This window comes from Sarcophilus harrisii, chromosome 3 (assembly GCF_902635505.1).
Source record: "Sarcophilus harrisii chromosome 3, mSarHar1.11, whole genome shotgun sequence".
NCBI classification, from domain to species: Eukaryota; Metazoa; Chordata; class Mammalia; order Dasyuromorphia; family Dasyuridae; genus Sarcophilus; species Sarcophilus harrisii.
The window spans coordinates 502,834,486-502,850,842 of record NC_045428.1 but is presented as its reverse complement, the minus strand read 5'-3'; the positions used below and the strand labels follow the sequence as shown (position 1 = coordinate 502,850,842).

Below are 16,357 nucleotides of genomic sequence, written 5' to 3'. Positions count from 1 at the left end.
CCGCACTGCCACCTGGTGGGCAGCTGCATTCAATTCAACTAGCTTAGTTTTTTCCCTAAAGTGAGTGTCACCTAGGGGATTGTGGGGAGGGCTTGAATTGAGGTCCCCCAGATTAATGTCCACTACTGTTTTCTGCCCTCCTTCAAAGGGAACAGAGAAAACCGCCTCGAGATTCAACAGAAGGAATTCTGCTGAGTAAATATTGCAAAGGACTTCGAGAAGAGACTGGACACTACAAAGGAAGCTGCCCATATATCTAATCAAGCAGTCTCAAGAGTTGAAAAGGACCCTTGGGGACCATTCTAGCTCAATCCTGGGCGGGAATAGCAATCTTCCTTACTACATTCCCAAGGAAAAGTTCGTCCATCCTGTGTTTGGTGACCTCCAGGGAGGAGAACCACCAGCTCCAGAAGCACCCACTTCGGTAGAGCTCGGGTCCTTCAGTTTTTCTTTAAATATTTCTCAGCAACCTTCACCCATTGTTCCTGGTTCTGTCTCTGGGACCACAAGAAATATGTGTGATCCCTCTTCCCCATAAGAACCTTCAAAAATACTTATCAGTTATAATGTTCTATTTCTCTCCCCCAGGCTGGCTGAACCCCATTGGTCTGGGCATCAGGGATGGGAAAAGCTCTGTGTGCATCTAGGAGGAGTCAATCAGAGGCCCCAGGAGCCTCTACTTTCCTGGGTTCAACTGGCATCAATCAAGGAAAAAGGCAAGTCAGACTCTGCTGATGGACTCCTGACCTCAGTATTAGTCGTTCCTGCTGCAAAGGGAACACAACTCACCCACCCATACTCTAGCCAATACCCACCCAAGCCCATTGGGTCTTGCTCTAAACGAGCAGGAATCCTTGAGAGGTCAGGTAATTTCCCAAGGAGGGAGACCTACCACATGGAGGAATGAGTGGGGAATGAGGCAGGGCGGGCACAATCCTAAAGTGGATTCCTGAATCTGGATTTGTTTAGCTAGGAGCCCAGAAGTAAGATATTTTATATTTTTTAATACTTTTTTATAATTTTATATATTTATACTTTTTTCTTTTAGAAAAAAAGTCCTGGATGAAGGCAGCTTCCTAGAAGAGAAGGGCCTATGCTGTGATTTAAATTGAATTGCCCATTATAGCCAGCTGAAGGACAAAGCAGGTTATATCTGATCACCTCTAAGGTTCTTGGTAGATACCAAGGCAAGAAAGGAAGCATAGAGGATAGAAGGATTGATCCAAATTGGTGGTGGGAATTTTCACACTGGAAGTTCCCCAGAAGGATGAAATAATAAATAACATTCATACATGAATAAATGAATCCATTAATATGATGGTCTCTAAGATTCTAGTCTTGAGATTCTGGGATACTGAAGTTCTTTGCCCCTATGTCTAACATTTTCTGATTTTAGAAGTTCTAAGATTCTCAGTTTTACTGAGATCTTCTTGGAGCCGTAGGGTGAGCTATAGCGGGGAAGAATGATGAAGTTCTGGGCCCAGGCAGGCAGGTGGGCATCTTAGACCATTCCCAGGGAATTGAAGGAGCTACTCAGAAAGGCTCATTTCCCTTATCTGCCCCCTGGGAAACGCTGGGCTGTACTGACCACTCCCTGGAGGTTCATGCTGTCCAGGGTTACTGCTGAGTTGGGGCTTGAGTTCTAATCCTAGATTATGAGATCTTGAGTCTCAGTTTCCCCCTCTAGAAAATAGGGGGTTGCATTAGACAGACAATCTTTAAGGATCCATCCAATCTAAGGAAGCAGTGGGGGTTCAGTTGTAGGGATGAAGGGGCAAAGTCTGTTAGCTTCAGTGTAGTGTCACTAATATCCAGACAATCCAATCCATGATTTATCTCACTGCTTGAATACTGAACCCCTGGCATCCCCCAGACTGTGTGTGAATCCCTTCCCCTTCCGGTTACCCAATTGGAATGAGGGCTGTTTGAGAAGAAGCTTCAGATCAGTTCCTCTCTCTCCCCCCAAGATCTGGGGCTGAGCTGAACCTGGGGGGGAGAGTCCCTTCTAAGAGGGGAAAAACTGGAGGTGAGATGAAGCTGGATTCCTGGATCTGGATAGGAACTCCTACAGATATGTTACCAAACACAAACCTCTTAAACACATAGTAAAATATACAGATATTTTATATTATTTTTTTTAAAAAGAAAAAGTCCTGGATGAAGGGAGAAGTAGGTGAAGATTAAAGAGGGAAAAACAGGAGATCTGTCCTCACTTATTCCGATGCACCATAGCTAACTCTGCCCCCCACAACTCTGGGAGGTAAGAATCTTCTTCCCCAACACGTACAAAGTCCAGGATACAGTCTTGATGGGATGAGCAAGCAGCTCTAACTGGTTTTCCTCACGAGGTCTATGCTTCTCTCCTGTTGAGACGAGAATATCTGACCCCCTCTCATGTCAGAGGTGCTGGGGGGCAGCACCTGGTCACGGTGGACTTTGAGCCTGTCAGAAAGAGCAAACAGGTTATCAGGAAATGACCCCACTCTCTTCCGAGTGGGGGGTAAAATGTGGCTGAGGAGGAGCTCTGAACATTTGGGCAGAGTCAGACAACATGGGCTCTGATGGCTTGTCCAGCTTTGAAAGTCTAGAATTTAAAAAAAATAGTCTGGGATAATAAAAGATTGGAAGACCCGGAGGGGGTAAGAAACTACAAAAAGAGCAGAAGACAGGAGTGACTGGGAGAGACTCCTTCCTCTTATCCCCTCTGCAAAGGGAGTTTTACAAGGAGAAAAGAGGGGATTTTGAAGAGGGAAAACAGTGCACCAGTCATGTGCCCCAGATTCCAATCTAAGTATTGTTCACTCAGGGATCTGAGCCAAGTCCTCTGGCCTTCAGCAAAATGAGGGATGGGGGTCAGGGGACAAGTAAAGGAGGCAAATGGATCAGAACAGTTCTCAAGAAGCTTCTGGGGCAGCTAGATCGTGCCATAGTACATAGAGCGCCAGGATGGGAGTCAAGAAGATTCACCTTCATGAGTTCAAATCTGGTCTCAAGACACTTACTAGCCGTGTGAAACCAGGTAAGTCCCTTAGCCTCAATTTCCTCACCTGTAAAATGAGCTGGAGGAGGAAATGACCAACCACTTCAGTATTTTTCCCCAGGAAAACCCCAAATGGGATCACAAAGTCAAACAAGGTTGCACAGAGACTCAACCACAAAGAAGATTCCTTTTAACTGACATTCTGTGTGTCCTAAAGTTTCTTATAACCTTGAAAAATCTACTTTCTTGATTCATCCATTCTGGAGAGCAATTTGGAACTATGTCCAAAGGGTCATCAAGCTGTACATACCCTTTGATCCAACAGAGTTTCTACTGGGTCTATATCCCAAAGGAGAGAAAGGGACCCATATGTGCAAAAATGTCTGTGGCAGCCCTTTTTGTAGTGGCCAGAAACTGGAAACTAAGTGGATGCCCATCAATTGTAGAATGACTGAATAAATTGTGGTACATGAATGTTATGGAATATTATTATTCTATAAGAAATGATTGGGAGCTTGGCAAGTCACAACTCCAATTGCCTCAGCAAAAAAGAAAAAAAAAGGAATTAAAAGGATGATTTCACAGAGGCCTGGAGAGACTTACATGAACTGATGCTAAGTGAAATGAACAGAACCAAAAGAACACTGCACACGGCAGCAAGAAGATTATGTGACAATCAACTCTGATGGACTTGGTTCTTTTCAACAATGAGGTGATTCAAGATAATTCCAATAGACTTGTGATTAAGAGGACCATCTGCATCCAAAAAGGACTATAGGAATGAATGTGGATCATGACATGGTATTTTCACCTTTTTGTTTTTATTTGCTTGCTTGGCTTTTTTCTCTCTCATTTTTTCCCCCTTTGATCAGATTTTTCTTGTGCAGCATGATAAATATGTAAATATGTTTAGAATAATTGCACATGTTTAACCCATATTGGATTCCTTGATGTCTAAGGAAAGGGGGAGATGGGGAGGGAGAAAAATTTGGAACACAAGGTTTTTCAGGGGTGCATGTGGAGAACTACTTTGCATGTATTTGGAAAAATAAAAAGCTATTATTATTTAAAAAAGAAAAATCTATGTCCTAAGGTCTCTTCCAGTTCTGATATTCTATGTCCTAGGGCCCCTTTGAGCTTTGACTTTCTGTGTCCTAAGGTTCCTTCCAGCTTTTTCTATTTTCTAGTTTCTAATATTCTAAGGTTTCTCCAAGTATTGTCAGTGTATGCTTTAAGGTCCTAACAAATCTGATAGTCTGTTCTAGACTAGTTTTTAATCTTTTTTGGAATCATGCACTTCTTGTCAGGCAGTATGAGGCAGCCTACAGGACCCTTCACAGAATAGTATTTTAAAATGCATAAAAGGCAGGATTCCCAAGAGAACCAATTATATTGAAATAGATTGGGGGAAAAAAGGTCCTGGTCCCTAGCTTAAGGAGCTTGAACTCCAATATGACTTCAAGCTCTGACAAAGTTTCTGGGATTCATACTTTGATGTTCTAAGTAATCTTTTAAAACTTTTTTAAATTTTTCTTTTTTAATTAAAGTCTTTTATTTTCAAAATATATTCATGGATAATTTTCAATATTCACCTTTACAAAATTTTGTGTTCTAAATTTTTCTCCCTCCTCCCATCCTCTCCTCTAGATGGCAAGTAATCAGTATATGTTAAACATATGCAATTCTTCTAAACATATTTCCATAAGTATCATGCTACAGAAGAAAAATCAGATCAAAAAGGGAAAAAATGAGAAAGAAAACAAAATTGCAAGCAAACAACAAAAAAAGTGAAAATACTATGTTGTGACCCACATGCAGTTCCCACAGACTTCTCTCTGGGTTCTCTTCATTAAAGACCATTGGAACTGCCCTGAATCATCTCATTGTGGAAGAGAGCCACCTAAGTGATCTTATGTGTCCCTTGCTCTAAAATTATAATAGTAGGAACGACTTCAGAGCTTCACATTAAGAAATGACTTCAGAGATCATCTATTTGGATCTAAACAACTGGAAAAATATAAATTGGTCATGGGTAGACCAAGCTAATTTAATAAAAATGATAATTTTACCTAAATTAGTCTACTTGTTCACTGCTATACCAATCAAACTGCCCCAAAATTCTTTTATAGAGATTACCTATTTAAATTTGATCATTCTACAAAAGGGGAAACTGAGGCTTAGAAAGGAGGATGAAAGAACTAGTAAATGGCAAAGCCAATTTCTTCTGGCTCCTGGTCTAGATTTCCATCCTACCAGCAACAAGAGAGATTTAGAATCTATAAGTACCAGACAGAGAATCTTAAGACTGCAAGATATGGAAAACTAAACATCTCATTCTACAAAAGAGGAAGGGTCATAGAGTTAAAGAGTCTTATCCAAGTCATAAGGTTAGTAACTAGCATTGCCAGAAATAGGGATGGTCACTGAAGATGACATAATTCTGGGGAGGTACAGTTTAAAAGGATGAGGGACAAGAGAGGAAGCAGCTTAAGTAGTTAAGAAAGGAGAATGTTCAGTTCCAATAGATTTGTAATGGAAAGAGTCATCCACATCCAGAAAGAAGACAGGAAAACTGAATGTGGATCATGGTATACTATTTGCACCTTTTGGATAGTTATTTGCTTGTTTTTTTCTTATTTTTTCCCCTTTTGATCTGATTTTTCTTGAGCAGCATTGTAACTGTGGCAATATGTTTAGAAAAAGTGCACATGTTTAACCTATATTAGATTACTTGCTGTCCTGAGGAAGGGGGAGAGGAGGAGGGAGGGAAAAAATTGAAACACAAGATTTTCAAAGGTGAATGTTGAAAAACTATCTTTGCATGTATTTTGAAAAATAAAAATTATTATTATTTTAAAAACACAAAGACACATGAAGATAATTTTGGATCCTCTGATATAATTGGAATCCTTTAATTAAACCTATCTTGTTAATGGCAACCAAAAAAAGGAGAAAGTTTAAAAGGATGAGGGAGAGGCAAGTATGACCTAATGTGAATGCTCATTCTTCCCTTCTTATGCCATAACTCTTTCATTACCCCTTTATAAGGCAAAACTGGCCCAACCTAAGGCTCCTTCATTCTCCTGCCTTTATATCTAACCATGGAAGCCAAACATCCTAGAAGAAAAAGAGGGGGCAAATCTTCAGTAGAGGCCAGGGAAAAAGGCCATTTAAAACCATAGGGGAATCCCCTCCCCATCCTGGCCCTTACTCCAGGCTTGGATCCCCCGCACTGTGGGGATAGACACGGACCCTATTCTCACTGGTCTCCTAGGCTGGGGGTCTGGGAAGGGACGTGTGAGGCCTGTGGGAATATTCAGTGACTTGTATTCTAGATAGGAATGGGGCCTGGAGGAGACAGACCCCTCCTTCCCTGCAATTTCCTTCAGGCCTCTTGCCCAACTTCTCCTGGGCCCAGCACCCAATGTTGTCTAAGCTCGTTGCCAGATTCTTTTTGGGCCCTTAGCATGAAGAGGACCTTCACTACTCTTGGATATCAGTGGTGGGAAAGAAGGAAACAGGTTAGACGCCGGCAGCTTCCCTGGAGAAGGTGGGAAGGGGCTCAGACTTACAGACAGGGGGTCAGAAGTGAAGGCAGCCACACTCCTCCTCATTTCATTCTCACTGCCCCTCAGGGGGATGAGCGACACACTGCCCAGCTTCGACTCAGGAGCCGGCCGAACCACCTTGGAGGGCTCAGAAGGCCACACGGTCTCTCCGTGCTGGGGGGGGCAAGCAGGCCGTTAGCTAGGTGGCTGGGAGGACCCCAGGCCCAGCCCTGGCCCACCTCACTCCCCAGCCCAGACCTTTCTCCTCCCCGGGTTTCTCCCTTCCTAGCTCCCCACCGGCCCCGGCCCTCCCGGCTCCCCCCCCCCAGCCCTCCTGACTCCCCCCCAGCCCTCCCGACTCCCCAGCCTCTGCCCTCCCAGCTCCCCAGCCTCTGCCCTCCCGGCTCCCCAGTCTTGGCCCTTTGGACCCAATACCTGCAGGAGAAAGAAGGTGGCGAACCACTCTCTGAGCTCCATCTGAGTGTCACAGCAAAGGTACCTAAAGCAAAAGTGGCACGTGACCACAGCTTACTGAAGCCTGGGAGCGGAGAAGCTGGGCTCCCCCTGGGGCCTAAAGATCCTTAGCCAACACTCTTCCTTTAGGGATAAGGCCATCAAGAGCCACACAGGGGCAGGAATTGCCCCAACTCACGCAGTGAGAAAAGGAGAAGGGCTGGGGTGTGAACTCGGGGTCTATTGTCCAGAATCTTAGATTCAGAGCTGAAGGGACCTTAGCAGCCACCCAATCCCTTCATTACAGATGAGGAAACTGAGGCAGCAGGATTCAGTGACAGACTAGTTAAGTATCTGGCTTTTGGTGAGATCTGAACCCAGGTTTTCGGCTCTAGAATTCGTATTCCTTACATGGTGTCAGACTGTTCTTCAGATTATATCTTCCTCATTAAGTAGACTTCATCTGTTACCCAGCTTGAAACCTATTAGGTATGTTCCCTCCCCATCCTCAGCCTGAGGCCCCTCCCTACTCACCACTGCTGTCTCTCATGTTTCTCCGTCTCATGCACCACGGTGAGACCCCAGCTATAGGGGGGAGAAACAGGTGAGGGATGCGGGTCAGGGGTAGGTCTCCCCCACCCACGCCTTCATCACTTAGCAACAGGCAGCATTGTTGGGTTACCATGGAGATCTCTGGGGAACCCGCAGGCAAACAGATGGGAAACCACATGCCTTCTCTTTCCCCCATCTGCCACGTGTCAGGGGCTAGGAGCCAGGGAACCCACAAGCTAAAGCCCAGAACCTTGCCCTCCTTGCCAAAGGACACCCCCCTCATGCTGACCCTTACTCGCCAAGTTACTGACTACACTCATCCTCGTCTCACCAGCTCCAAGAAGCCTTCCTTCATTGTCACCAATCAACAAAGACACCTCCTCTCTTTTCCTCCCTCCCTGATGTCCTGAAGTACTTAAAAGCCCAAACTCCCAGAATGGAGTCTGCCTGACACTCCGGGGCTTCCCTGAAGGTTGAGCGTCTATGTACCAGGAACCTCCAAATTACTATGTTTCCCATGAGATCTAGATGGAGCGGGTGCCAAATTCTAAATCATTTCTACCTCCACAGTATCTTTCAGATCCTCCTTACCCCATCCCTGGACATACAAAGCAAAGTGCTTAATACACAGTAGGCTCTTATTAATGGACATGGGCTACCTGACCTAGACTATTAAAATAGCCTCCAAATTGCTCTCACTACCTCAGGTCTCTCCCCACCCAACCCGCTCTCTTCTCAGCCGCCAAAGTGATTTTTCTAATGTACAGGTCACCTCCCTGCCCCCAGACACTCAATAAACTCCATCAACTCCTATTCTCTCCAGAGTCCTCCATCTGGTACTGAAAGCTCTTCAGAACCTGGCCCCTTTTTAGCTTTCCAGTTTCTCCACTTTAGTCACCCTCTCCACTCATTTTACCAAACAGACAAATGAGCCAACTCACTGCTCTTCAAATGTGACCCTCCATCCCATCTCCGTGACTCTGCATTAGCTTGTAATGTCTGTAAAACTCCCTCCCCGCCTCCTTCCTCACCCACACTGCTTCAATTCCCAGGCTCCTTTCAAGACAGCCCAAATTGCAGCCTCCCACTAAAAGCAGATCTTTTCCAGTTCCTCCTGCTGCCGGCGCCTTCCCATGTGGGATTTCTCTCCATCTCTACTGAATATAACTTGTACATGCCTAATTATCCCCAGGTTGGTTCCCCAGCTAGAATGTAAGCTCCTTGAAGGCAGGAACTATTTTTACTTTCCTTTGCAGTCCCAGTGCTTAGCACAGTGTCCTGGCACAAATGGTTAACTGTTCAATAAATGCTAATTGGTTGTTAATTGATGGATATTTTTCTGGACTTACCATGTAGGTGGTCGTAACTTCTTCTTCACCCCCAGGTAGATTCTGAGGCTCTTAGTGGGCCATTCTTTTTCTGGCTTGTGACTCTGAGAGCAGGAAGCCAGAAGGGGATAGAAGAAGGAAGGGAAGAGAGAGTGAGTGAAAGGGCTGCCTCAGTCTGGGTCTGGCAAGGTGGACGACATATTGCAGGTGGCTCCCATCGGGAGAAGCTCAGCTTTCAGCCTAACCAGGCCCCCACCTCCCCTTTTTCTTCTCCTCAAACCTAACCTGTACCTAAATCCAAACAGGGGCCCAAACCGTAAAGGTCTTTAGAATAGTCAGAGCTGTTTCTGGAAAACACATTTGGAACACACAGATTTGGAACACACATTCAGAGCTGGGGGGACCTTCAAAGGGCTTTCAAACATAGAACATAGTCAGAAGTGAGAGGGACTTCAGGCCAGGGGATGTCAAATCTGGGAGAGACTTTAGAATGGGGGTGTCAGACAAGGGAGAGATTTTAGAACAGGGGTGTCAGAGCTGGGAGGGGCCTTAGAACACAGAATGTCAGAGCTGGGAGGAACCTTAGAACAGGGAGGAGTCAGGCATGGGAGAGACTTTAGAACAGGGACGTCAGACATGATAGACACTTTAGAATGGGGGTCTCAGACATGGGAGAGACTTTAGAACAGGAGCCTTCAGAGAAGGTCAGATCTGGACGATAACGTAGAGACCCATTAAGCCCAATTCCCTTATTTGACGTACCAAGGGATAAACAAAGGATCAACGAAGAGGGGAATATTATATTCAAAGTCAAACAGGAAGTTGGGAGAAACCCATGTCACCCTACCTGGCCCCTGCTACCTCTCTTATTACTTCCCAATCTTTCCCAGCTCCCCTTCTCCATGGTTCCCAATCCCAGCCCCTTTGCCACCTCTCCATCCAGCTTCCTGGATCATTGTGTGCTCAGGTACCTGCATCCCCCCCGAGCCCCGAGGCCCCCCCAAAGTCGGGGGCTCCCCACATTTGCCACCATCAGATAGTCAGCTCTCAACGATCTGCAGCCTGGGGAGCTATTGGCTGAAAGGGCGCACTCATCCAGAGCAGGGCCGACTTCCTGCGACATTTCACCGTTACTTCTCTGTGCTTTCTGATTGGATCTTCACTGTGGCCCTGGGAGGTGGGCAGGGTGTGTGTAACTTTTCCCCTTTCCCAGACAGAACCAGAGGCCCAGAAGGATGAAGCCCCCTTAAAAGCCATTACTAGAAGAGCTCTGAATGGGCTTTTCTGACTCCAAGTCTGGGAACACTCCCATCTGCTTCTTTCCTTGCCCCAGCCAGTCATTGTGAAGAATAAATGATGATGGTACATCTGTCAGTACCTGAAGGGCTACCAAGCACTTCACAAATGTCAGACACATTTGATCCTCCCAACAACTTTGTGAGGTGGGAGCTTTTCATTATCCCCGTTTTACATTTGAGGAAACTGAGGGAAGGGACCTGCCCAGCACCCACGGCCACTAAGTATCTCAAGCAGGATGTGAGGCCGAGTTGTCCCGACTTCAGATCCAGTTTTATTCTCTGTCTCTCAGCTACCGACAATTGAGGGCTGACTGTGTGAGGGGAAAGGCCCAGCTCTGGGCCTCTGAGCAGGGCCCCCAGCTCGCCTTCAGCTCTGCTGGGAACCCATCACAAAAGGGGGGAGACACGTCAAAGCTGCGACAAGCAAGGCACAGTCGGGACCCCTGATGGGGGGCTGGCAGTTAGAGGCTGACTGAGGGAGGCGAGGAGGCGGCGGGGGGCTCTTCCCCCTCCCTCCAGCACCCTGGGGAGCAGCATAGGAACTGCAGTGGGGCAGGGGGGGATAAAACCACTTACAACCGGAAAATGGGGTCAGAGGCAGAGTCTCCCTCCCCCCACCCCAGCATAAGCCCTTGGGTACGGCTCCTCTGAAGAAAGAAAGAAAATAACAAGAGAAGAAAAAGGAATAAGCTTTTATATAGAGCCTACTATGCGCCAGGCACTATGCAAGCATTCTACAAACATTGTTTCATTTAACCCTCATTACAACCCCACTTTTACAACCCCACTTTACAGATGTGGATATTGAGGCAAGGAGGTTCAGGGACTTGCCCAGAATCACACAGCTATTCAGTGTCTCAAGGTTGGATTTGAGCTTCTCTCCCTAACTCTAAGTCCATCCAATGCTCTAACCACTGAGCCCTGAGCTGCAGAGGAAATAATTCTCATTTCTCTGGCAGTGGGCAGTTTACAGCACTTTTAACAACAGTCCTATTAGAAAAGGAGGGTAGGATTTATTATTCATTTTATAAAGAAGGACCCCAAGGTTCAGAAGAGGGTATGATTTGTCCTGGCTAAACAGATAGTCAGAACAACTCTAAGATACCACTACACACCTGTCAGATTGGCTAAGATGACAGGAAAAAATAATGATGATTGTTGGAGGGGATGCGGGAAAACTGGGACATTGATGCATTGTTGGTGGAGTTGTGAATGGGTCCAACGATTTTGGAGAGTAGTTTGGAACTATGCTCAAAAAGTTATCAAACTGTGCATACCCTTTGATCCAGCAGTGTTACTACTGGGATTATATCCCAAAGAGATTATAAAGAAGGGAAAGGGACCTGTATGTGCACGAATGTTTGTGGCAGCCCTTTTTGTAGTGGCTAGAAACTGGAAACTGAATGGATATCCATCAGTTGGAGAATGGCTGAATAAATTGTGGTATATGAAAATTATGGAATATTACTGTTCTGTAAGAAATGACCAACAGGATGATTTCAGAAAGGCCTGGAGAGACTTACACGAACTGATGCTGAGTGAAATGAGCAGGACCAGGAGATCATTATATACTTCAACAACAATACTAGATGATGACCATTTCTGATGGATCAGGCCATCCTCAGCAACGAGATCAACCAAATCATTTCTAATGGAGCAGTAATGTACTGAACTAGCTATGCCCAGAAAAATAACTCTGGGAGATGACTAAAAACCATTACATTAAATTCCCAATCCCTATATTTATGCACACATGCATTTTTGATTTCCTTCACAAGCTAATTGTACAATAATTCAGAGTCTGATTCTTTTTGTACAGCAAAATAATGTTTTGGTCATGTATACTTATTGTGTATCTAATTTATATTCTAATGTATTTAACATCTACTGGTCATCCTGACATCTAGGGGAGGGGGTGGGGGGGGGGGTAAGAGGTGAAAAATTGGAACAAGAGGTTTGGCAATTGTTAATGCTGTAAAGTTACCCATGTATAAATCCTGTAAATAAAAGGCTATTAAATTAAAAAAAAAATAAACAGATAGTCAGAAATAGCAGCTATAGTACATAACACGTTCAGGCTGGCAAAGCCCTTTGACATACACATAGTAAGTATAGTTAATGAATGTTCATAATTCCCTAAGGCTGGTTGGGCAAGGATCCCAGAGCCTCGGACACTGCAGAGGGATCTAGGAGGACCACCCAGAGCAGACTGACCTGCATCTGAACAACACTCCCTTCTACAAGATCCTGGATCCTCCAGCAGTGATGGGGGGAGCCTACTTACTTCCTGGGGAGGCGGGAGGGGGGCAGCCTAGGACTCTAGTAGTGGGCTCCAGATGTTGGGCAATTTTTCTAGATAGCCAGCTTAAACCGCCTTCTATGCAATTCCTAGGGCTCTCCTAAGGCCAAATGTGTCAGAACTATGGTCTATGGGGCAGCATCCCAAATGCAGGAAGGCGGCAATCGCACCTGCCAGACACTGACACTCGGAGAACACGGCCCCAAGGGTCCTCCCCACCCAACTGCCCTCCCTACTGGCCGTCTAGCACGGTCATTCCTCCCTCCCTTGTGATGTGCAGAACAGAGCACCATTCTCAGACAGAAGGGCAGAGTCCCACCTTCAGTTTTATAGCTCAGAAATCCCAGTCTCCAAGAGGGTCTTCCAGCTATAAGTATACTTTGGGACTGGGGAGGAGGAGGTTGACAAGGATTCCAGGGGTTACTAGAGACCCTTTGTGACATCACCAAAGTGTACAGAGACAATTCTATACCGTGGGGTGGGGGATGAACTCGAGGTCCTTCCCTCACTGCCTTCTTCCACATTCCTTACAACAAAGGAGCTAGCTCTGTTCTATCCAGTTATCCAGAGCTCAGCCCCAGCCCTGAAAATGGGTTTTTATCTAACAAAGCCTATGTGACCTCAAGCAGCAAGCATGAGGGAAATTGGGCTGCAGGCCCGGAAAAATGCATCCAGACCAAGCTGGGCTAGGGCAGGGACTGAAGCAGACTCTGCCTCTAGACCAAGCCAGTCCACACGCTGCAAATGAGCCGAGTTGTAGGCATGGAGGACACCGGGGACAAAGTGTGGAAGAAACTGAGCTCTGACTTAAGGACATTTTGGACTGCCAACATGAAGGGAGCCAGGTGGCAGGACTGGAAGAAGCCACCCGCGGGGCAGGGCTTCTCCACCGAGCTAGTGAGCACCGTGGTGGGGGAGCGGAAAACTAACCGAGGCCACGGGAGACTTCGGGTTTTAGAAGAGAGGAAACCAGGCAGTATTCAGGCGGAGCTCCAACGCATCATGAATCTATAAGGCCCTGGGCTGGCCTGTCAGCACACCTGGCCGGACATCAGATGAAGGAGAAGCTTATAGCTCAGGGAAGCCAGATCCATAAATGAATAGCCCCACATGAGGAGGCTGGGTGTAGGTAAATCTGGATGTCCCCGTGTTATTTCTGTAAATGAGGAGTCAGGATGTTTAAGGTGGAAGGGGGAGAGGAATGGGAGAGGCAGAGGGAAAAGGGGGACAGGGAAAGAGGAGAGAGAGAGGAGGAGGAAAGAGGGAAGGGAGAGAGGGAGGGAAGGGAAGAAAGGGGAGAGGAAAAAGGAAGGGAGAGGGGGGGAGAAGGAGGGAGGGAGAGAGGAAGGGAAGGGAAGAAAGGGGAGAGGAAAAAGAAGGGTGATGGGAGGAGGAGGAGAGAGGAAGGGAAGGGAAGAAAGGGGAGAGGAAAAAGGAAGGGAGAGGGGGGGAGGAGGGAGGGAGAGAGGAAGGGAAGGGAAGGGAAGAAAGGGGAGAGGAAAAAGAAGGGTGATGGGAGGAGGGAGGGAGAGAGGAAGGGAAGGGAAGAAAGGGGAGAGGAAAAAGGAAGGAGAGGGGGGAGAAGGAGGGAGAGAGGAAGGGAAGGGAAGGGAAGAAAGGGGAGAGGAAAAAGAAGGGTGATGGGAGGAGGGAGGGAGAGAGGAAGGGAAGGGAAGAAAGGGGAGAGGAAAAAGGAGGGAGAGGGAGAAGGAGGGAAGGAGAGGGGAGAAGGAAGGGAGAGGGGAAAAGGAGGGAGGGAGAGAAGAGGAGAAGAAAGGGAGGGAGAGAAGAGGCAGAGAGGAGGAAGAGAGGGAGAAGGAGGAAGAGGGAAGAAGAGGAGAGAGGGAAGAGAAAGAGGGAGGGGAGAGAGAGAGGGAGAGAGAGGGAGGGAGGGAAGGGAAGGGGAGGGGAGAGGAAAAAGGAGGGAAGGAGAGGGGAAAAGGAGGGAGGGAGAGAAGGGAAGGAGAAAGGAAGAGAAGAAGTAGAGGAAGAAGAGAGGGAGAGGGAGGAAGGAGGGAGGGGGGGAAGAAAGGGAAGAAAAAGGAGGGAAGGAGAAGGGAGGAGGGAAGGAGAGGGGATAAAGGAGGGAGGGAGAAGAGAGAAGAAAAAAAGGAAGAGGAGAAGTAGAGGAGGAAGAGAGGGAGGGGAGGGAAGAAAGGGGAGAGGGAAGAGAGGGAGGGAGAGGGATGAAGAAGGAAGGGATAAGGAGGGAAGAGAGAAGGGAAAAGAGAGATAGGGAGGGGGGATGGATAGGAAGAGAGGGAAGAAGAGAGGGAGGGATAAGGAGAGGATAGAAGGGTAAGGAAGGGAGGGAGAGGAGGAGGGAAGAAGGAAGAGGAAGGAGGAGGGAAAGAAAAAAGGGAGGAAGAGGGAGGGAGGAAAAGAGGGAGAGGAGTGGGGAAAAAAGGGGAAGAGGGAGAGATAGAGAGAGAATGGAGGAGACACAGGAAGAAGAGGAAAGGAGAGATAAAAGGGAGAAAGGGGGAGAGAGAGAGTGAGAGAGAGAGAGAGAGAGAGAGAGAGAGAGAGACAGAGAGAGACACAGAGAGAGAGACAGAGACAGAGAGAGAGGAGGAAGGGGGGGAAAAGGTCAGAGACAGAGAGAAAAGAGAGAAATAGAGACAGACACAAAGAGAAAGACAGAGAAAAAGAGAGACAGAGACAGGGGAGAGGGAAAGAGAGAGATGGTGCCTGATCTCCAATCCCCCCATTATACAGAGAAGTCAGCTGAGACCCAGGGGACACTAATGTTTAAGGGGACCCAGTAAGTCAGGGATAGAGCTGAGAATGGAGCCCTGGGCCCCCAGCCAGGCCTCTTGCTCAGGCCCAAGGGCAGACACCTCAGAAGCACTGGGGAAGGGAGGCTGCTGCAGAGAAAGCTCAATGCTCAGAAAAGCTTTCTAGATAAATCGAGAAATTCCCCAGACTGGAAAAGACTGGGCAACACTGGTATAGAGAATAGCTTCAGAAATCCCAGGGTTCTCCCAGCCCAGAGAGGATTTCCCTCTAGATGGCCCTCTCAGGCCCCTCTTGGAGGACCCCCTAGAAAAGGTGCCTGATGGAGCAGTGAAAGGAGAGAAAGAAGTGGGGCCAAGGAAGGGGTGGTGGATCCCCCGGATCCTGTGTGACAGGAATCTCCAGGGAGCTTGGCTGGGGGCCTTGGTCTGAGGTTTAGTTTGGAAAAAGCAAAAACAGAGAAGCCTGGGAAGTCATGAAAGCCATGACAGCCTAAGCCCCGGCTCCCCCACTTTGCAGAGTAGGGAATTGAGGTCCGGAATGAAGAAGACATTTGCTTCAGGGGCCCCAGTGAGGTAGGGGCAGGGCTGTGAATCAAACTCAAGTTTCCTAATTCTTATTTAGTGCTGGGGTTAGACAGAACTCGGACACTTGGGTAAATATTAGAGGCTCAATGCTTTAAAAAAAATAAAAATAAAAAGCTTTCTACGAGTGCCCCGCTGAGAGGCTGGGGAACACGAGCCCACTGACTGGCTTTTCCCTGGAACAGAACACTAAGGTCCAGCGGAGAAAGGGAGGCTGCTGGTGCAGACAGCTCAGGGCAGGGAGCCTTCCCCAACCGCCCTCAGGGTCCTGGGAGTCCAGGGAAAAAAGAGCTGAGCAGGGGGTCCAAAGGGATCAGACAAAGAGGGGACTTGGGTCCCCCCTTCAAGATCCAAGAAAATCTCTTTCTATGGACTTTACATAGGCTTAGAATCCAGATCTAGAGCTAGAAAGGGCCTCAGAAGCCAAGTAGCCCAACTCCCTTCATGTTACAGAAGGGGAAACTGAGGCTTAAAGGGATTAAGAGCAAGGTCACCCAAGCAATAAGGGGAAGAGGCAAGTCTTTCTCACCCTTAACCCAAGGGATGTGCTTAAGATTCAATTGTTAAATATCCATTGTG

General features: G+C 47.2%; 1 protein-coding gene across 5 annotated transcripts in view; it reads right to left on the bottom strand.

The window, feature by feature from the left end:
* Positions 1-2,106: 2,106 nt before the first annotated feature.
* ARAP1 (ArfGAP with RhoGAP domain, ankyrin repeat and PH domain 1) overlaps positions 2,107-16,357 on the bottom strand; it is a 109,628-nt gene continuing 95,377 nt past the window's right edge. For all 5 annotated transcript variants that reach the window (XM_031961499.1, XM_031961498.1, XM_031961500.1 and 2 more), the window contains 5 exons: positions 8,883-8,965; positions 7,516-7,566; positions 6,964-7,027; positions 6,553-6,702; positions 2,107-2,442 (listed from right to left, as the gene is read on the bottom strand). In XM_031961499.1, coding sequence (XP_031817359.1) covers positions 2,425-2,442; positions 6,553-6,702; positions 6,964-7,027; positions 7,516-7,566; positions 8,883-8,965 — 366 coding nt within the window. In that variant the 3' untranslated portion in view covers positions 2,107-2,424. The remainder of the gene's footprint in view (positions 2,443-6,552; positions 6,703-6,963; positions 7,028-7,515; positions 7,567-8,882; positions 8,966-16,357) is intronic.